We start from the raw sequence: 16,067 nt of genomic DNA, 5'->3' as shown, positions 1-16,067 counted from the left end.
CGTTCGTTCCCAAAAAGGCAAAAATACTTAACAAAGTAAAGAAAAAAATCCGTAAAATTCCAATTAAGATGAAGACCCCCCCCCCTCCCATCCTCCCGAACCCCATAAGAAAAAGAAAAGCATTCCCTAAAATTCGCCATTAGGACATCAGTTTTTAAAAATATCTCATCCCAACCGTATCAGAATTGGAACAATAGCTTCGAAAAATTCTCTTTGAGTAAGTTCAGTATGTTACAAACGTCCCAATTAGAATAAAGACGTCAGTTCATCGAGATCAACCATTCTAAAATAGCGCTGACGATGTCTCTGAAGTCCAGATTAGATTAATATCAGCATTAAATTTTCATACTGAAATATTTGATTATCTTCTGTCTGCAGTAGAGTCTTATGGCGGCAATTTCAAATTCCCTCATTGCAGGAAAATACATCCTTAATGCGAAAGAGAAAATTTCATTGGTTCAAACTCAAGCAAAAATTGGCAACAGTTAATTTATTCAGGTGTTTCTTCTCAATGATTTCTTCCCGCTAATTATAGCTGAGCACGTGCAGTTGACAAATATGCAATTTAAAATTAATTTTACGCTTAATAATGCTTGTAACTTTTCCCAGTCAATTTAGGCCTTTTTAGTTTTCAAATCCGTGGGTAAATTTTCTCTAAGGAGTATTTTCATGAGCTTTCCAATAAAACTTAAATCTAGATAATCCGATAATTATTTCGTGTAGAAAGAGCCATTTAATGACATTTTTGGATCTAAAATTTAAATTCGAATGGTCCGGTAGTTTTTTTGGCGTTTCAAAGCCCCACTACAACCATTCCTGGATGTAAAAGTACCTCCCTGCCACAAGGAACATACTCACAGACAAATGTGTTTTCTGTTTTATTAAAATTGATTAGTATTAATATGAATAGATTTTTACTAAATAAAAAACAAAATGACACCCATTGGCTCTTATTTCAGTGTTCTTAAGATTGAATGCGGTAGCGTAATATTTACTTTGCAAAGTAAACTACTCACTGGCCAACTGTTGTGCGAGGGCGGCATTGACTAGGAAGTCGTACATTGTGGGGAAGGTCATTCTCATTTCTGTCATCAAGTCAGTGTCCGAAATGGGGTACAGGACACGATCGATGGGTTGAATTCGGATCTGTCCAGCATCTTGACCGTCGTCTAGGAACTGAGAGCCCGACACACTCAGCATCTGTTGTGAGGAAGAAAGAACTAAATCAATAAGAACAATCAATAATTCCGTATCAAGACAACTAGTGGATGTCTAAAAGAATTAATCTTTTATTACAAAATGAAATAAGAATTTTACGCCCATAATGAGGAGACCCACGGAAAAGTACGAGAGCAGCTCTCTGGTTTAGTTGTCTAGATTAACTAATTAAAAAAAATAATATTAATAATAAAACAATACATGCCTCCGTGACAGAAGCATCGCTTCGTACACCGAAGGTAGTTTGTTCGATTCCCACCAGTGCCCTAAGTGTTAGTTCCTTCTCTGTGTGTTGTCAATTTTTCTTGTGCTGTCTTGTATGTAAATAAAATAAAGAAGCCTAACCTCTTGAGGCAAGTGTTTGCCAAACTAGGATCATGTTAACGACAACAACAACAATAAGTTTTTTTTTTGTCTCCTTTGCCCCAAAAGTTAGAGAACTTGCAACAGTTTTCATAGTTAACGAACAAATGCAACACGCTTAATAAATTTCCGGGAAGCGCAAAACTAAATGACAATGTGGTTGTTTCCTTCAGTCAAAAGTACTAGTTTTAGTCACTGAAATTGATAGAATAAGCAGAAAAAAAAAAAAAAAAAACATTTAGCCACAATTTTTTTTTTTTAATTTTTCCAATAGTTATTATTTATTTTTATTTTTTAATGTCCAATTTCGGAAATAAGGCGTGGTCCTTGTGAGGTTACAAGTTATGTACTTTGGCGCGTTACTCCATTGTCGCGCTAAATGTTTAAGCTTTGCTGTCAGCCACGTTGCCAGGTTATGATATTTTGCGCTGTGTGCTAATGGCATCAGTGAATGGCATTTCATCACTTGTGATGTCATGTGCAGAAGCGTAAAAAATGAATTTCAATCTACGCACCGTTTAAAATAAATGTTAAAAAATATTTAACTTTGTCAAATTATTTAAAAAATGGTTAAATCCTATGTTTTTAAGCATGCTCTTTATAAAAACATTTTGAAAACAGCCCCATTTTCAATTAACGGCAACGATTTATTTGAGAGGGTCAATAAGTTCGTGGAACTTTTTTATGGCAACATGCTTTTCTTTTCTTTTTTTTTTTTTTTTTGAAATGCAATAAGTATAACTTAATACATTTCAGCTTGTACTCTTTTAATCTCTTTTTTCAGCAGCCTAGTCATCATTATTCAGTTACCTTGAAAAAACTGACTAAACGGAGTTTTCTACCATACAATTCAAATATGTGCTTTATTAAGAAAAATTATTTGCTTTGTGAAAATTGAGGACTAAAATATCACTCACTTGGCCATCTTCGTACACATTGAATCTTAGAGGCGTGTTTCTGGACTTGAGACTTGGTATTGTGACATCATTGCGAATATCCCAAGGCATGATCCTGCCAGGCACTACATGCTGTAGGATAAAGTCCTTCAAACGATCCCCCTTTGGAGGGTTCACCAGCGAAAAAGCTTCATCAGTCGGAGCGAATAAGGTAACAGACCCTGAAAAAGTATGTAGCAGGTCAGTATGTAGCACATGTGACACCAAACACCATACAAAAAATTAACAACTGTTAACATTCGATCATTTTTTTAGACTGTTAAATAATTACTTCAAAGTATACAGTGAATGAATGTTTTATAGTTCCGATCTCGCTGAGGAGCTGTAACTTTCCTGCCCAAACCAAGAAATTGTTTTTTGCTTTTTTGCATTGAGTACATACTAAATTTTTCAATAATATTTTACTAAGTTCAACTTATTAGTCATATTAAGATAAACTTCCTTAACTTGTTCCGTAGTATTTTCAAGCCTTTCAAGTATTAAAACCGAGTCAGTGTTTCATTGTAGAAACATTAAATTGGAATTTGCCATTTTGAATTTTTCCTTCCACGAATTCTAAAATTCTTCAAGTTGGCCTGATGGAAAATATTTCCAACCTATTAGGGCAAAAAATTGTATAAAGAGCATATTATATTCGGAGATTATTTGTGCACAACATCAGAAATTCTGTTCAGTTTTTTAAATGAAAATTTGAAAAAAGAGAACACAAACGTACCCAATTCTTGTAGATATTGCTCAAGATCTGCATCTCGTATCAAGTAAGCCATCCGACGAAGGCTCATCTGAAGCAATACACCATCTAATGAGATCTTCTGAGGCGGGGGCTTCACTACTAATATCGGCTAAAATAAAATCATTCCTTCATTCAAAACTGGTATTTATCAAAACAAAAAAAAGAAAGGATTAGTAACACACGGCAATTTAGTGTAAAAGAGTCTTGCATCCACTGCACAATAAAGGATCGAACGTGGTGAGAAAAATTTGATGACAGAAAATAAAAATCACAAGAAACGATTGAAAAATTCAACGAAAGAATGAGGAAAAATAACAGCATTTTTAATAAAATGAAACACCTTCCTTAAGAGACCTTTTTCATTTTTCAAAATCGTATTTTTTTGAAAAAACCTCTTTAAAGCTTTTATTTTTGTAATAGAAAAGTTTTCTTATTCAGCATAAGTGAACATAAGTAAGTCAACTGGAGAGTCTCATACTGCTTCGTATTCTTTTTGAAGACATTTATACTCTGATAAAATTAGATTCAATGCCGATTATTTTTCTTTGATATAAAATCAAATAAATAGGAACCTAAAAATAGTAAAAAAAAAAAAAACTTTTTTAAAAAACAATAAAAATAAAAAAGAAAATCTGGTATAATTTTTTTTTAAAAATCGTCTTGATCATAAATTAAGCATCAACTTAAAAATTTCGAATGACAACCCCTGTTGTTTTCATAGATTTGAAATCATCATTATAATTTGCCTATATGTGAATTTATTTTGTGTAATTTGGTTCATCCATTATTTTTTTGGTGCACTAAAATAGTTTATTTGTTAATGTTAATCAAATGTGTAACTGTGTTGGAAAGACAGTATAACTGGTACAATACCCTGGTTAAGTAATCTTTATTTAGTTTTATGCATTAAGTTCTGTAGTTTTCTGCTAAGAAACAATTTATACCATAGTTTAGCTGCCGCACTGACTTTTCGTTTCCTTACCACAAAATTTCAATTAAAAATTTTCCCAGTTTTCCTTCAAGCTATACAAACCACGATATAGTTGGTTTGAAATATACTATATTATCTAACGCACTTAGTCCACACTCATTTATTTATCTTCAAAATTTGAATACATGTAAAATAATCTACCCCCTTTACATCTACGTTGTTTCATTTTAAGTCTTTCTAGCCCTTCAAGTTTATAGACCGGTTTGAAACTGTTTCTTATATTAAGAGTTGTTAGGGCTTGTGTGTGAAGATCCATTCAAGTTTTATGGAGCAAGTCAAGAGGGTAATAAAATGCACCTCTATCGCAGCACGATCTTCTACTTAGTTTAATAGCTAAATATTTAAGAAAAAAAACGAGAGATGTTCATTGTTGCTACAAGAACAATCAATTTTTCTTGCGCATATTATTATTATTTTTACTGTCTAAAAGTTGCTTTTCGAAAAGCCTTCAGTCATGCCTTTTAAAGATTCTGTAGCTAATTTAACGATAAAAATTGTCTTAAAATGCACGGATGACAGTTTGTAAATCTGCTGCAAAATAGTCTCTGAATGATGGAGTCATGATATGAATTTTCAAAAAAACCTAAAGATTCTAATTTCAATATTTACATAAAATTTGGGGCAGTGTGACGCAAAGGGATGTTTTCGCTAAAAAAAAAAATTCGGATATAAATAGTACAAATGGTAGGAACACCTCTTTTATGTGTTGGGGCAAGAGATTTTACTATGAACCGTGGAAGGTGTTGATATACAGCATGCTTTAGAAAAATATTCAATGGAAGCCTACCTGCAATCAGAAGTTTAAACAAGTTTTACTCAAAACTTTACAGCGTCCAAAATCGATTTGTTTCTAAATTTAAACTGAAAAAATTCACCCCAGGTTTACCACGTGAATAGCAACGAAAATAATCAAATACAACCAACTTAAATAAAAACTTCACAACCTTTCAGACTTTTTTAAAACTTTAAATTGTAATCTTAACAAAAAATATTCTTATCACATTGTATTTCCCAAAGTTAAATTCTGATGTGTGACTTCAGATTGTTTTAGTTTCAATTCAAGCTTTTTTTAAGTTAATAACGTATTGTAGTATTTGGTACTAGTCATGTTTACGGTTTAGGCTTACCACAGTCCATCATCAGGCAGGTTGTGATTGCTGACATTTTTAATTTTCTTTATTTTCGCATAAGTTGTTCCTTATCATGAGTGTAATGTAAATCCAAAATATGAGCTTTGTCTGACTTACTGTTTTTGGGAAATTATTTTTTTTTAATTTAGGGGGCGTGGCACATTTTTGCGTGTTTTTCGAATTTGCAGATTTTAAAGTTCTTGTTGCTTTAAGTGCCCTTATAATGACATGAATTTTTAAATTCCATAATATTATGTGGTCATGTTAGATACTATTACAGCTGTCAAATCGGTGTCACTACAAGGGCGACGCCCACAAAGTCCGTTTAAAAATGACCGAAAATGGCATTTTTTACTATATTGAAGGCCAATTTTCTCAAAGCGCCTTCATGATGACACCAACGTTTTTACATCAATTTCTAGCTACACTTGCATACATCAAAAATATATAGTAAAATTGGTGTCTATCAGGGCGCCAGAAGATATTAGAACTTTTATTTGATAAATTTCACAAAAACACAAATGTTTAAAATCTAACTACCACTCTCGCCCTCATAGCAGAGATATGAAACTAGTTCAGTTTGATAACCAAATTGTTTGTCTAACATTTGCACTAAAAAATCGGTGTCACTCCTATTACTTTTGAAAATATAATCATTCGAAGTTAGTATGTTATGACATTATTTGAAAAAAGACTTTTCATATTCAAATGGTTTTTTGCACCGTTTGTTTTAAACTTTATTATGAAATTAGAGTAGTGACACCTAAAATACTGTCCTTCTAATACTTTTTGTAAAAAAGCTATTTAAAAAGTATTAGAAATACAATAAATCTATATAGGTACAGCTGGACGTATTGTGTAATGTATGAAATAGTCATGCTAATATTAATATTTTTTCAATCATACTAATTTTTTGTCTGTTACTTATATTAAAAATGCAACTATTTATTTTTACCTAAACTAAATAAACATAACATATTGCATAGTTATGAACATAATATATTACATAGCAAGTATTTCGAATCTGAAACATAATTTGAGGATGACGTAGATTAAAACCAAGAAAATATAAAAAATCAAATCAACCAGTTTCAGAAAGACTGTCATCTTTTATTGAAAGCTGGTAATTTTGTAGCACTAAAGCTTGGAAAAACAAGGTATCCCGGAGAAGCAGAGTAGAAGTTGAGCATTTGCTAATCTAGCTTGCCCCCTCATAGCATCGATCTGAAACTAATTAAGTTTGATAACCAACATGTTTGTCTAACATTTGCACTAAAAAAATTGGTGTCACTCCTACTACTTTTGGAAGTATAATCATTCGAAGTTAGTATGTTGTGGAGTTTTTTTTTTTTTCATTTATTATTATTATCATTTTTAATTTATTTTATTTGTTTATTTATTTATTTTTCTAATTTAATCTTTTCAGACCTAGATATTTTTTGGCCATATTTATTTTTAATTAATTACAAAGATGTGTAACTTTTAACATTCAATGAATTTTATTTAAATCAGGTTAATATTTTTTACAAAAATGCATTTCCCACATAAAATAAAGAAATTACAAACAGAAACATATTTCATTCCGTCTATTTGAAAATCCCTAATTGAGTAGGTTGGAGTAAAGGCTATAACAATAGCCTGACTAGCTCCCACCACTCAGAAAAGAACTTAATTTAGGGCCAGTTTATAACATAAGATAGTAATAAAAATGAATGCATAATCATACAATGAACGCATAAACACAACACAAGTAGTAATGCAAAAAAGTGTGTAGAATTTTGTAACAAAAACAAGATATACTATTACAAATATGTTACTTTATCCTAAATTAACTGCAGTAGAGTTTTGCATAATATTTTTTTAGCCTTTTCTTAAACAAATTTCGACTATTCATGGTTTTTAAACAGTTGGAGAAGGTGTTTCACAATCTTGGTCCGTAAGAGTTAATGCCATTAAACATTGATTTGTTTATGCATTAATAGGTATAATATTTTCACGGTTTGAAACATAAACAGCTTTGAGCAGTAAGAGCGTCTTTACCTTGAATAGAAAATCCTTGTTTTGATCTAAGTACAGGTGGATCTATTGTGCATAATATGTTTAGATTTTCATACCCATACTCGCCTTGTTTTCGGGCCAAAAAAATTTATTTGTTCCAATCCTTGCTGCCATGCAATTGATCTTTACTTGCAAATGGTCAACTTGTTCTATTTCTCCGGGATACCATGTTTTTCCAAGATTTAGTGCTACAAAATTACCAGATTTCAATAAGAGATGACCGTCTTTCTGAAACTGGTTGGTTTGATGTTTTCTGTTTTCTTTTTTTTAATGTACGTTATCCTCAAATTATGTTTCAGATTCTGAATGCTCGCTATATAATACATTATGCTCATAACTATATAAGACATTATGTCTATTTAATTTAGGTAAAAATAAATAGTTGCAATTTTAATTTAAATAACGGATTAAAATATAGTATGGTTGAAAAAATATGAATTATTAGAATGACTATTTAGCCTATACTGCTTATTGCACAATATCCCCATCTGTATCTATATCGATTTACTGTGTTTATATTGCTTTTTATAAAGCTTTTTTATAAAAAGCATTAGAAACACATTATTTTAGGTGTCAATACTGTAATTTTATAATAAAGCTTAAAGCAAACGGTGCAAAAAGCCATTTGAATATGAAAAGTATTTTTTTAAATAACGCCATAACATACTAACTTCGAATGATTATATTTCCGAAAGTAATAGGAGTAACACCGATTTTTTTAGTGCAAATGTTAGACAAACAATTTGGTTATCAAACGGAATTAGTTTCAGATCTCTGCTATGAGGGCGAGAGTGGTAGTTAGATTTTAAACATTTGTGTTTTTGTGAAATTTATCAAATAAAAGTTCCAATATCTCCTGGTGCCCTTATAGTGGCACCAATTTTATTACATATTTTTGATGTATGCAAGTGTAGCTAGAAATTGATGCAAAAACGTTGGTGTCATCATGAAGGCGCTTTGAGAAAATTGGCCTTGAATATAGTAAAAAATGTCAGTTTCGGTCATTTTTTAACGGACTTCATGGGCGTCGCCCTCGTAGTGACACCAATTTGACAGCTGTAATAGTATCTAACATGACCACATAATAGTATGGAATTTAAAAATCCATGTCATTATAGGGGCACTTAAAGCAACAAGAAGTTTAAAATCTGCAAATTTGAAAAACACGCAAAAATGTGCCACGCCCCCTAAATTAAAAAAAATAATTTCCCAAAAACAGTAAGTCAGACAAAGCTCATATTTTGGATTTACATTACACTCACGATAAGGAACAACATATGTGAAAATAAGGAAAATTAAAAATGTCTACAATCACAAATGCCCTAAACTGCCCGATTCTTACAGATAGTAGCTCTTAAATAGTCATATATTAGTAGCACAAGAGTTATGGGTGTTTTTTCATTTTATATCTCAGTTTTCATTTTTATAAATTTTCTGTTTTGTTAAAATATTTCAAGCCCTCTTTCCCTTCTATGACATTTAAAAACTTGTATATCTCTCTAAAACTGCAAAAATAGCTAAATGTTTTAGTTTCAGAAAAAGTCAATATATAGGCGAAACATTATACTGGTGACCCAGTCTCCTCTCTCATAATGATGAAAGTGTCCTGATTTGGCTTATGTAAATTATGGTAACCCTACGTATACATCGTGAAACCATATTTACCTTTTGAGAAAGTTATTCCTTCCTGAATTTGTAATTTTTTGTGTTGTTTTATCTCACTACATAGTTAGAGCTCTCTTTGCTTAACTAACGTTTGCTTAACACATGCAAACTAAATAAATAAGCTAAGTAAATTTTGTGCTAAACCGGACACGGTAGCGTAGTTTAAACCTTCTGTATCTGATACTAACATGTTTTGTTTACTACTTGTGTATGTCTGTGTGTTTAACTGGATAGTTTTGGTCGGTTTTACTTGCTTATTTTTATATACAGTAGATTTTAAACCTTGTTTTCTCTAATTAAGTTTACCTTCTTGGCAATACGCTCAGTTTTTTTAATAAAATATATGACACAAAAAATAAATAAATAAATCAAAACTTGACTGCGTGTAGTTTAAGATTCAATTTCTTTTTCAGATAACTGTTTTGTTCAGTTCGTTTTCATGAAATGCTAATGCACTTAACTTTTTCTCGAGTATTGTTTTCTTGATTAGCTCGATTGACATTGATTGATGGATTAAGACTTTAATAGGCTCTAATCATTCAATTTTAGGATAAATTGCTTTAGAATAAGTTCTCTGGTATTGTTTTCTCAACTAATTCTAATAAGCTCTAATCATTTTCTTTTAAAGTGAGCTATTGCACGTGCTTATCCATTACGTGTTCTCATGGTTAGTGATTTTTCTTTTTGAGTAGAGTTCACTTGAATAGTTTACAGCAAAATGACAAACGAGCAAAAAAAGTAGCAGGAAATTGTAGTACAAAATCATATTTACTACAGAAATGACAACTAAGTTTGAAATATAAATTTCCATAAATAAATTTTCAAATCCAATTAATAGTGTAAAAAGTAAACAAAAATGTGTCAAAAACAAATGGTTATATAAAATAATTTACAAAAAAATAGTTCCTCAAGAACAAAAACTTTTTTATTACTGTCTATAAATCTAATTTGTTTACGTTCCTACTACTTAGATACTCAGTAGTTCTACTGCTCGGTTTATGATCAATGACCATTAAAGAAAGCAGTGTTTTTTTATACCATTGAAATGCAATGAAATTCTTTAATAACTAATCATTTCTGTGAAACTTCACTGCAAGATGGAATTACCAATTTGTTAGTATTTAGTTTTTCTTCCTTGTGCAAAGTATAGGAGTAAATGCATTAAATTAAAGAAAACCAATTTCATTTGAATTAGGCCGAAAAATTCCATTTAACTCATTCCCAGATGTATGTTTAGTGTTTTCGACCCGTCTGCAAGTGCATATGAATGTACGGACAATCGAAATGCCCATTTTTGATAATTACTGAATTCATTATCACGAGTTTTCTCGTGACGTCAGTAAGTACGTATGTATCAGAGGTGAATTTGTAAATGTTCCAGTACCAGAAACGCTAATGATAAACGATTGAATGACAATTTTTGGCCAGTTTTGTGTGGAAGCGGAATTATTTTTCTTGAAAAGTAACGGCGTTCCAGTAAGACCAAGCACAAATTCACCCCTGGTTTCAATGTATCTCGCATAACTGAAAAACTGTATGCCGTAATAAGTTAAAATTTTGTGTGTAGACTGAGTGGAGTCTGGTTGTGCACCTCCGGTTTTGGTGTGCACAGAGGTTCCAAAAGAAGCGTGTACACTTTTTCTATTTTTGAGCCAAATCGGTGTAAATTTCAATGACGTCTAAGAAGCATATTTTTCTCGATTATGTTCCATTCGATTGAATAGTATCTACCAGACACGTAGCGAGACTTTTTCTTGGAGTAAAGGAAATTTCTGGCTTCACTTTTGGTTGATAGAATTTGTTCGAATCGAATCATCAATTATGTTGCTTGAATGTACCCTTGAAATCATGTTATGAATGGACGCCCACTTGGTGAAAAATTGAGCGACAAACATTTTACTAGGTACTGTTTCAAAATTGTTATTTCAGTATGATTTTTTGGGAAAATTACTTCTGGAATAAAATTTTGTGAAAATCCGATTATTAGGTTGATCAAAAGTTATGAAACGTAACTTGCCTTTTTTTTTTAATGTCACATTTAACTCGATTGTGTTCAACTCGATGGAATGCTATCTACCAGTAGCGTAGTGCAAAATTTTAACTGGATGAGGCAATGCAATTTTTTGGCTGTGCTATTGGTAGATACAATCTTATTCGATTGGATCGAATTATGTTTGAGTTGAATGGGCCACTTCAACTTAAAAAGGTTCAGTTGCACTTGAATTTTTTAAATAGTGCAATTTTCTTTAAAAAAAAACACGAGTTCACTGAAATTCCTGGTCAAACTCGTTTAATTATACTTTGAAATACAGAGTGCTGTTTAAAAATTTAAATTTGTCTCAAGGAAGAAATAAGATCCCTAATGCAGCTAAAAATTAAAACACATTTTAAACTGATGCACTTAGAACCTCTGAACTCCTATTTTGCAGTTTACTAAACACATCTTGTCGTAAAACAAAAAATATTTTTAAAATTAACCTAATTGACATAAATACACATTTTAAAATTTACATCCCATTGCTGAAAGTAGTATTGCGGAATCCTCATCGTCTTTGGGCAAAAGTTTAATTAATTTAGTGTTGGTCAAATTTGACTTATTTTGTTTCAGTCGAACGTTTAATTTAATTTAGTGTGGTAGGTTCAGTGTTTCATAGCTTTTAAAAATACGAAAAAAATGAATTTCAGTTTCAAATGTCTGGAAATTTAAATACAAACGACGTCAGCAAAAAGTCTTACATAACTCGAGCTTGAACAAAAGTATGTGCATTTCTTTTCAATAAAAGGAAATCTTGAAATGCATCTGCAGAAATCGTTTACAGTTTTACTACTTAACAGTCATTTACTTTTTAATTAATTTATTTGACTCATGTACAGATTTTAAAATTTATATCACATTGCTGGACAGTTGTATTGCAGAATCCTCGTTTTTACATGCAAGTCGATTCTATTGTAAAATTCCATAAAAATTTATTTAAAGCTATTTTTTACATTTATAAACTTTATCAGTTGAACACAAATAATATATGTCCCCTTTAACACTTAATTCTCTTGGAAAATATTTTTGAAGAATTAGACCCCCCCCCCCCCTCCTCCCTTCCCTTTTATCATCAAATATAGCTGAAATGTTTTTAAGATATCAGTTTTTTGTTTTGTTTTAATTTACGGCGAGATTCTCCGAGTCTCCTTCCTCTAACGTCTTCAAGTTCAGCTTAAAACCATAGTTTTAAAATTAAATTTTGAAACATTGAGGTTGGATATCCCCTTAAGTCCCCTAAAAATGTTCTTCGTTCTTCACCTCTGAATCGTTTTCGAATCGGATCATTCATGGAAACTGTTACCCTTATAGTTTACTAAAGACCAATCTAAAATTGCAATTTTAAAACTCTAGTTTAATTCATTTTTTAACCCCCCCCCCCCCTTCGTTTTCTCATCTTTACATCACCCAAGACAGCTTAAACGTTATTTTCAAAACATCAACTCCAACAAATATCTCGGGAAGGTATCCCTACACCATTGCCCGAACATTAAAAATATGGCCTAAAATTGCGTTACTAAAGCTAAAATTAGATTTTTTTTTTTTAAATTAAAAGCCCTGAAATTCCGAGTATTCCAGTCTGTGGCCCCCTGAGCCTCTCTTTTATAGTGTTAAATAGTTTGCATGAAATATATGTATAATATAGAAATATTCCTTTAATATCTGCAACAGAATGAACTTTTTACTTATCCAATAATTACACGTTTTTCGTCAAAATTTTCATCATATGTTATTTAATTTTAGTTCATCAAGTTGTACATTTTACTTAAATAGGACGCGGTCATTTTTCAAAATATAAAATTTTTTATTAACGTGTCGAACAGCAAATTGAAAAATTTATTTAAATAATTCAAAAAAAGGTAAATTTCTCAGAATTATCTCCTAAACCGGTGATTTTAAACATTTTGTTTCCCAGTCCTTTTTTTGAACAATTCCAGGCCCAATATAAGTACTGAGACACACATACATTTATACAAGCCTATATAAGCTTTAGCAGTTTCAGAAATCAGATCAACTATCTGATATAACTTTTTGCATATATTTCGAGCTCAGAGTAGAAATTGAAACATCTTTTTTTTTTTGCTTTATTATGCATTTGTGTTAAATTTAAATTGTGAGACTCGAATTTCAGAAATTTATAAAGTATAACAAATAACAATAAAGGTTAGGGATCCTTGTTCCAAGCATAATCAATAGTCAAACATCTGGTTTAAAATTATATAATTTTTAAATTTTGTTATTTAGATTCTTCTACAACTTAAACAGTATCATGAATAAAAGTTTATTTAAAACAAAATGTGAATGCTCAGAGATTAACAAGTGCTTAATGTACAAATGCTAACGGATAATGTACACAAAATATGGAGCTCAACGATCTGCGAATGCTAAATCAATTTTCAAATTTTTAAGCATAATGTAATGAATAGTAACGGAAATAAGTAACTTGCGTTAAATTATTCCAAACCAGATCAAAGCAGTTACAGATGAAAATTCTGAAATCGACATCAATCTTTACTAATACTTTCTGTGTAGCTTCGCAGAATTTGGCACACGTGATGAAATTTGTCACAATTTCGAAGCACAAAGTTCTTTCAATTAAGTTTATGAGTGAGAGTATTGAAGAAATATAACAAAATTTACAGTAAAAATAACGCCATTTAATTTAATAGTGGATACATACAGTATATAGTACAACCAACCAATCTTCATCTAGCCATTCTCATTGCAGCAAAGAAAACTGATTTTACAAGGGTGCCCAAATGTGACCAAAGATGTTTTCAAATGTGTTGACGAACCATCTGCTGCCTGGACTCGTGTGTTGGCACTAGAGGGTCAGTATCCAGAACACATTCGGAACACTTTCCTTCTGACGGAGCTTATTCAGAATACTTCTTAACGCACATTCACATATTAGGATCACTTTTTCTGAAACAAAGTGTTCCAAATTGTGCAGGTTTGCAGTGTTGTTTCGGTTACTCGTCTGGTCAGTGCTAATTCTGTATAAGCTACCAGTTTGTTTGGCACTCTAGGCTTCTTTAAGAGGTTTTCCACCTCCAGCTCAGTCACTCCTATGTCGGGCTGATGAGTGCTAATAAGCACGAAACTGCAGTCCTCGGCTGGAATTGACCGAGCAGGCGGTGTATTTCATGCAAGACAGCGTTTCATAAATAATTGTCTAGTCAGTGAAAAAGTCTCTGATTCAGTCTCAGTCTCATAACATGACTAACGAAATTACATGTTGTGCTCTTTAGTAAAATAATAATTTACAAGGAGCGTAACATGTAAACTCGTTAATCAAAGCAGTATAGACAAATAAGCAAGTTCAACAAAGATTCCACTGACTAACCTGAACTCTAGTGATGGTAGATACTCTGGGGAACGGAATCCCTTGACTTTGTACATTCGGTCTCCGGATGCGGACTCCAAATCCATCGGCCGGCAATACGCGAATCACTGTAAGAAAAAGAACCACAACATTCAACAACCGTGAAATCACCAAGCAAACGCAAGGTAATATGTTTAAACCTAATGCATATTTTAATTCAATGTTTCACTTTCTGAGAGTGAAGAATATAACACCACCCGCTTCTTAACTACATGAAGCAATCAAAGTGGTAACACAGATTGATTCAGGTCAAGAAACAAACTTAAACTTTTAAGGTAAAAAGATACGGTTAAGCCTAATAAAAGGGAAGGAAAAAGTTTTTTTTTTAAAAACTATTTCATTTTATTGTATGTGTGTTTGAATTCTATTTCCTTTCTGTTAACTTTCTTTTTTAATGAAAAGATTTTTTTTGTCATTTCAAAAAAAGATAATTTACATATTTCAAGAGAAACTGTTCAAAAGTGTTCAATGTGCTTCAGTGCAGTCTCTAGGCACTTCTTTTTTTAAAAAATCCTATTCGATTAGAAATTTTTCGAGCTGTAGCTTCAAACTTGAGGATCAATTTGATCAATACCTGTCATTGGTCATCTATTACCTCGCATACCGTGCGTTTATCTATATGATACATGCTTAGTTTTACAACTTCAGCATTTTTCTCATTCTGCCAGTAAAGTTTAAGTAAAAAGGTTATTCCCACTAAAGAAACAACCTTTTTAGTAAGTGCAGGTATGAATAACGTGATCTGTGGTGGAGTTAATTTTATTTCGTCTAGTTTTTTTTTTTTTTTTTTTTTGTAGAATAATGTGTAATGGGTTTTAATACGTCATTTGGTGGTTGAAGCAGTCCCCCTCCCCTTCATGAAAAAAATAACATCAATTACTTTAGTTTAATGTATTTTACATATTGCTTCCACTTCATTTGTTATTTTTTAATTGCAGGTGATATCTATGCACGGAATACTCGCGTACATTCGAAATGTTTTATTAGATCAGTAATATTCTTTGAAGGAAAAATAACTAAAATGATCTATAAAAGTAAGAAAATAGCCTATGAAAAATGAATTTAAAAAATTTTATTCAGGTTTAGATGTTTCAAGAAATTATAGTTTATTTTGTAAGATATTTTTCAGTTGTCGAATGGTAAGATATGTTTTCCATTCCAAAAATCGCAGGTTCCTTTTCAGCATGTCAAAAATTTAAGTTAATAAATTTTTTCAGCTTCAGCACTGTATGTATACAATATTACCAAAAGGCCATGTATACAAAAGAAGTAACAACAAATATATCGGTAGCTCTGCCGGAGTACCGGATAACTTATTTATAAAAAAAGAGACCTACCTAAAAATATTAGGGAGCTTCAAAATTATTCCACATAATCGATGAAAACGGAAAAAAAATGCAACACTTTTTTAAATGAGGAAAAATTTAGACAGTAATAATTCTTTTTTAAAAACACTCTGAATAATGAATGGAAAATAGATGACTTGGAAATCACCAAGCAAGTTAAAAATAAAGCCAAATCGGTAAAGATGGT

General features: G+C 31.5%; 1 protein-coding gene across 4 annotated transcripts in view; it reads right to left on the bottom strand.

The window, feature by feature from the left end:
• Positions 1-16,067, bottom strand: part of LOC129220330 (transforming growth factor-beta-induced protein ig-h3-like) — a 52,786-nt gene that overhangs the window by 19,194 nt on the left and 17,525 nt on the right. For all 4 annotated transcript variants that reach the window (XM_054854730.1, XM_054854732.1, XM_054854731.1 and 1 more), the window contains 4 exons: positions 14,496-14,602; positions 3,253-3,379; positions 2,499-2,698; positions 1,017-1,200 (listed from right to left, as the gene is read on the bottom strand). In XM_054854730.1, coding sequence (XP_054710705.1) covers positions 1,017-1,200; positions 2,499-2,698; positions 3,253-3,379; positions 14,496-14,602 — 618 coding nt within the window. The remainder of the gene's footprint in view (positions 1-1,016; positions 1,201-2,498; positions 2,699-3,252; positions 3,380-14,495; positions 14,603-16,067) is intronic.

Source organism: Uloborus diversus, chromosome 4 (assembly GCF_026930045.1).
Source record: "Uloborus diversus isolate 005 chromosome 4, Udiv.v.3.1, whole genome shotgun sequence".
NCBI classification, from domain to species: domain Eukaryota; kingdom Metazoa; phylum Arthropoda; class Arachnida; order Araneae; family Uloboridae; genus Uloborus; species Uloborus diversus.
Note: the sequence above shows the minus strand (reverse complement) of the source record. Positions and strands in the feature narration are given on the sequence as shown.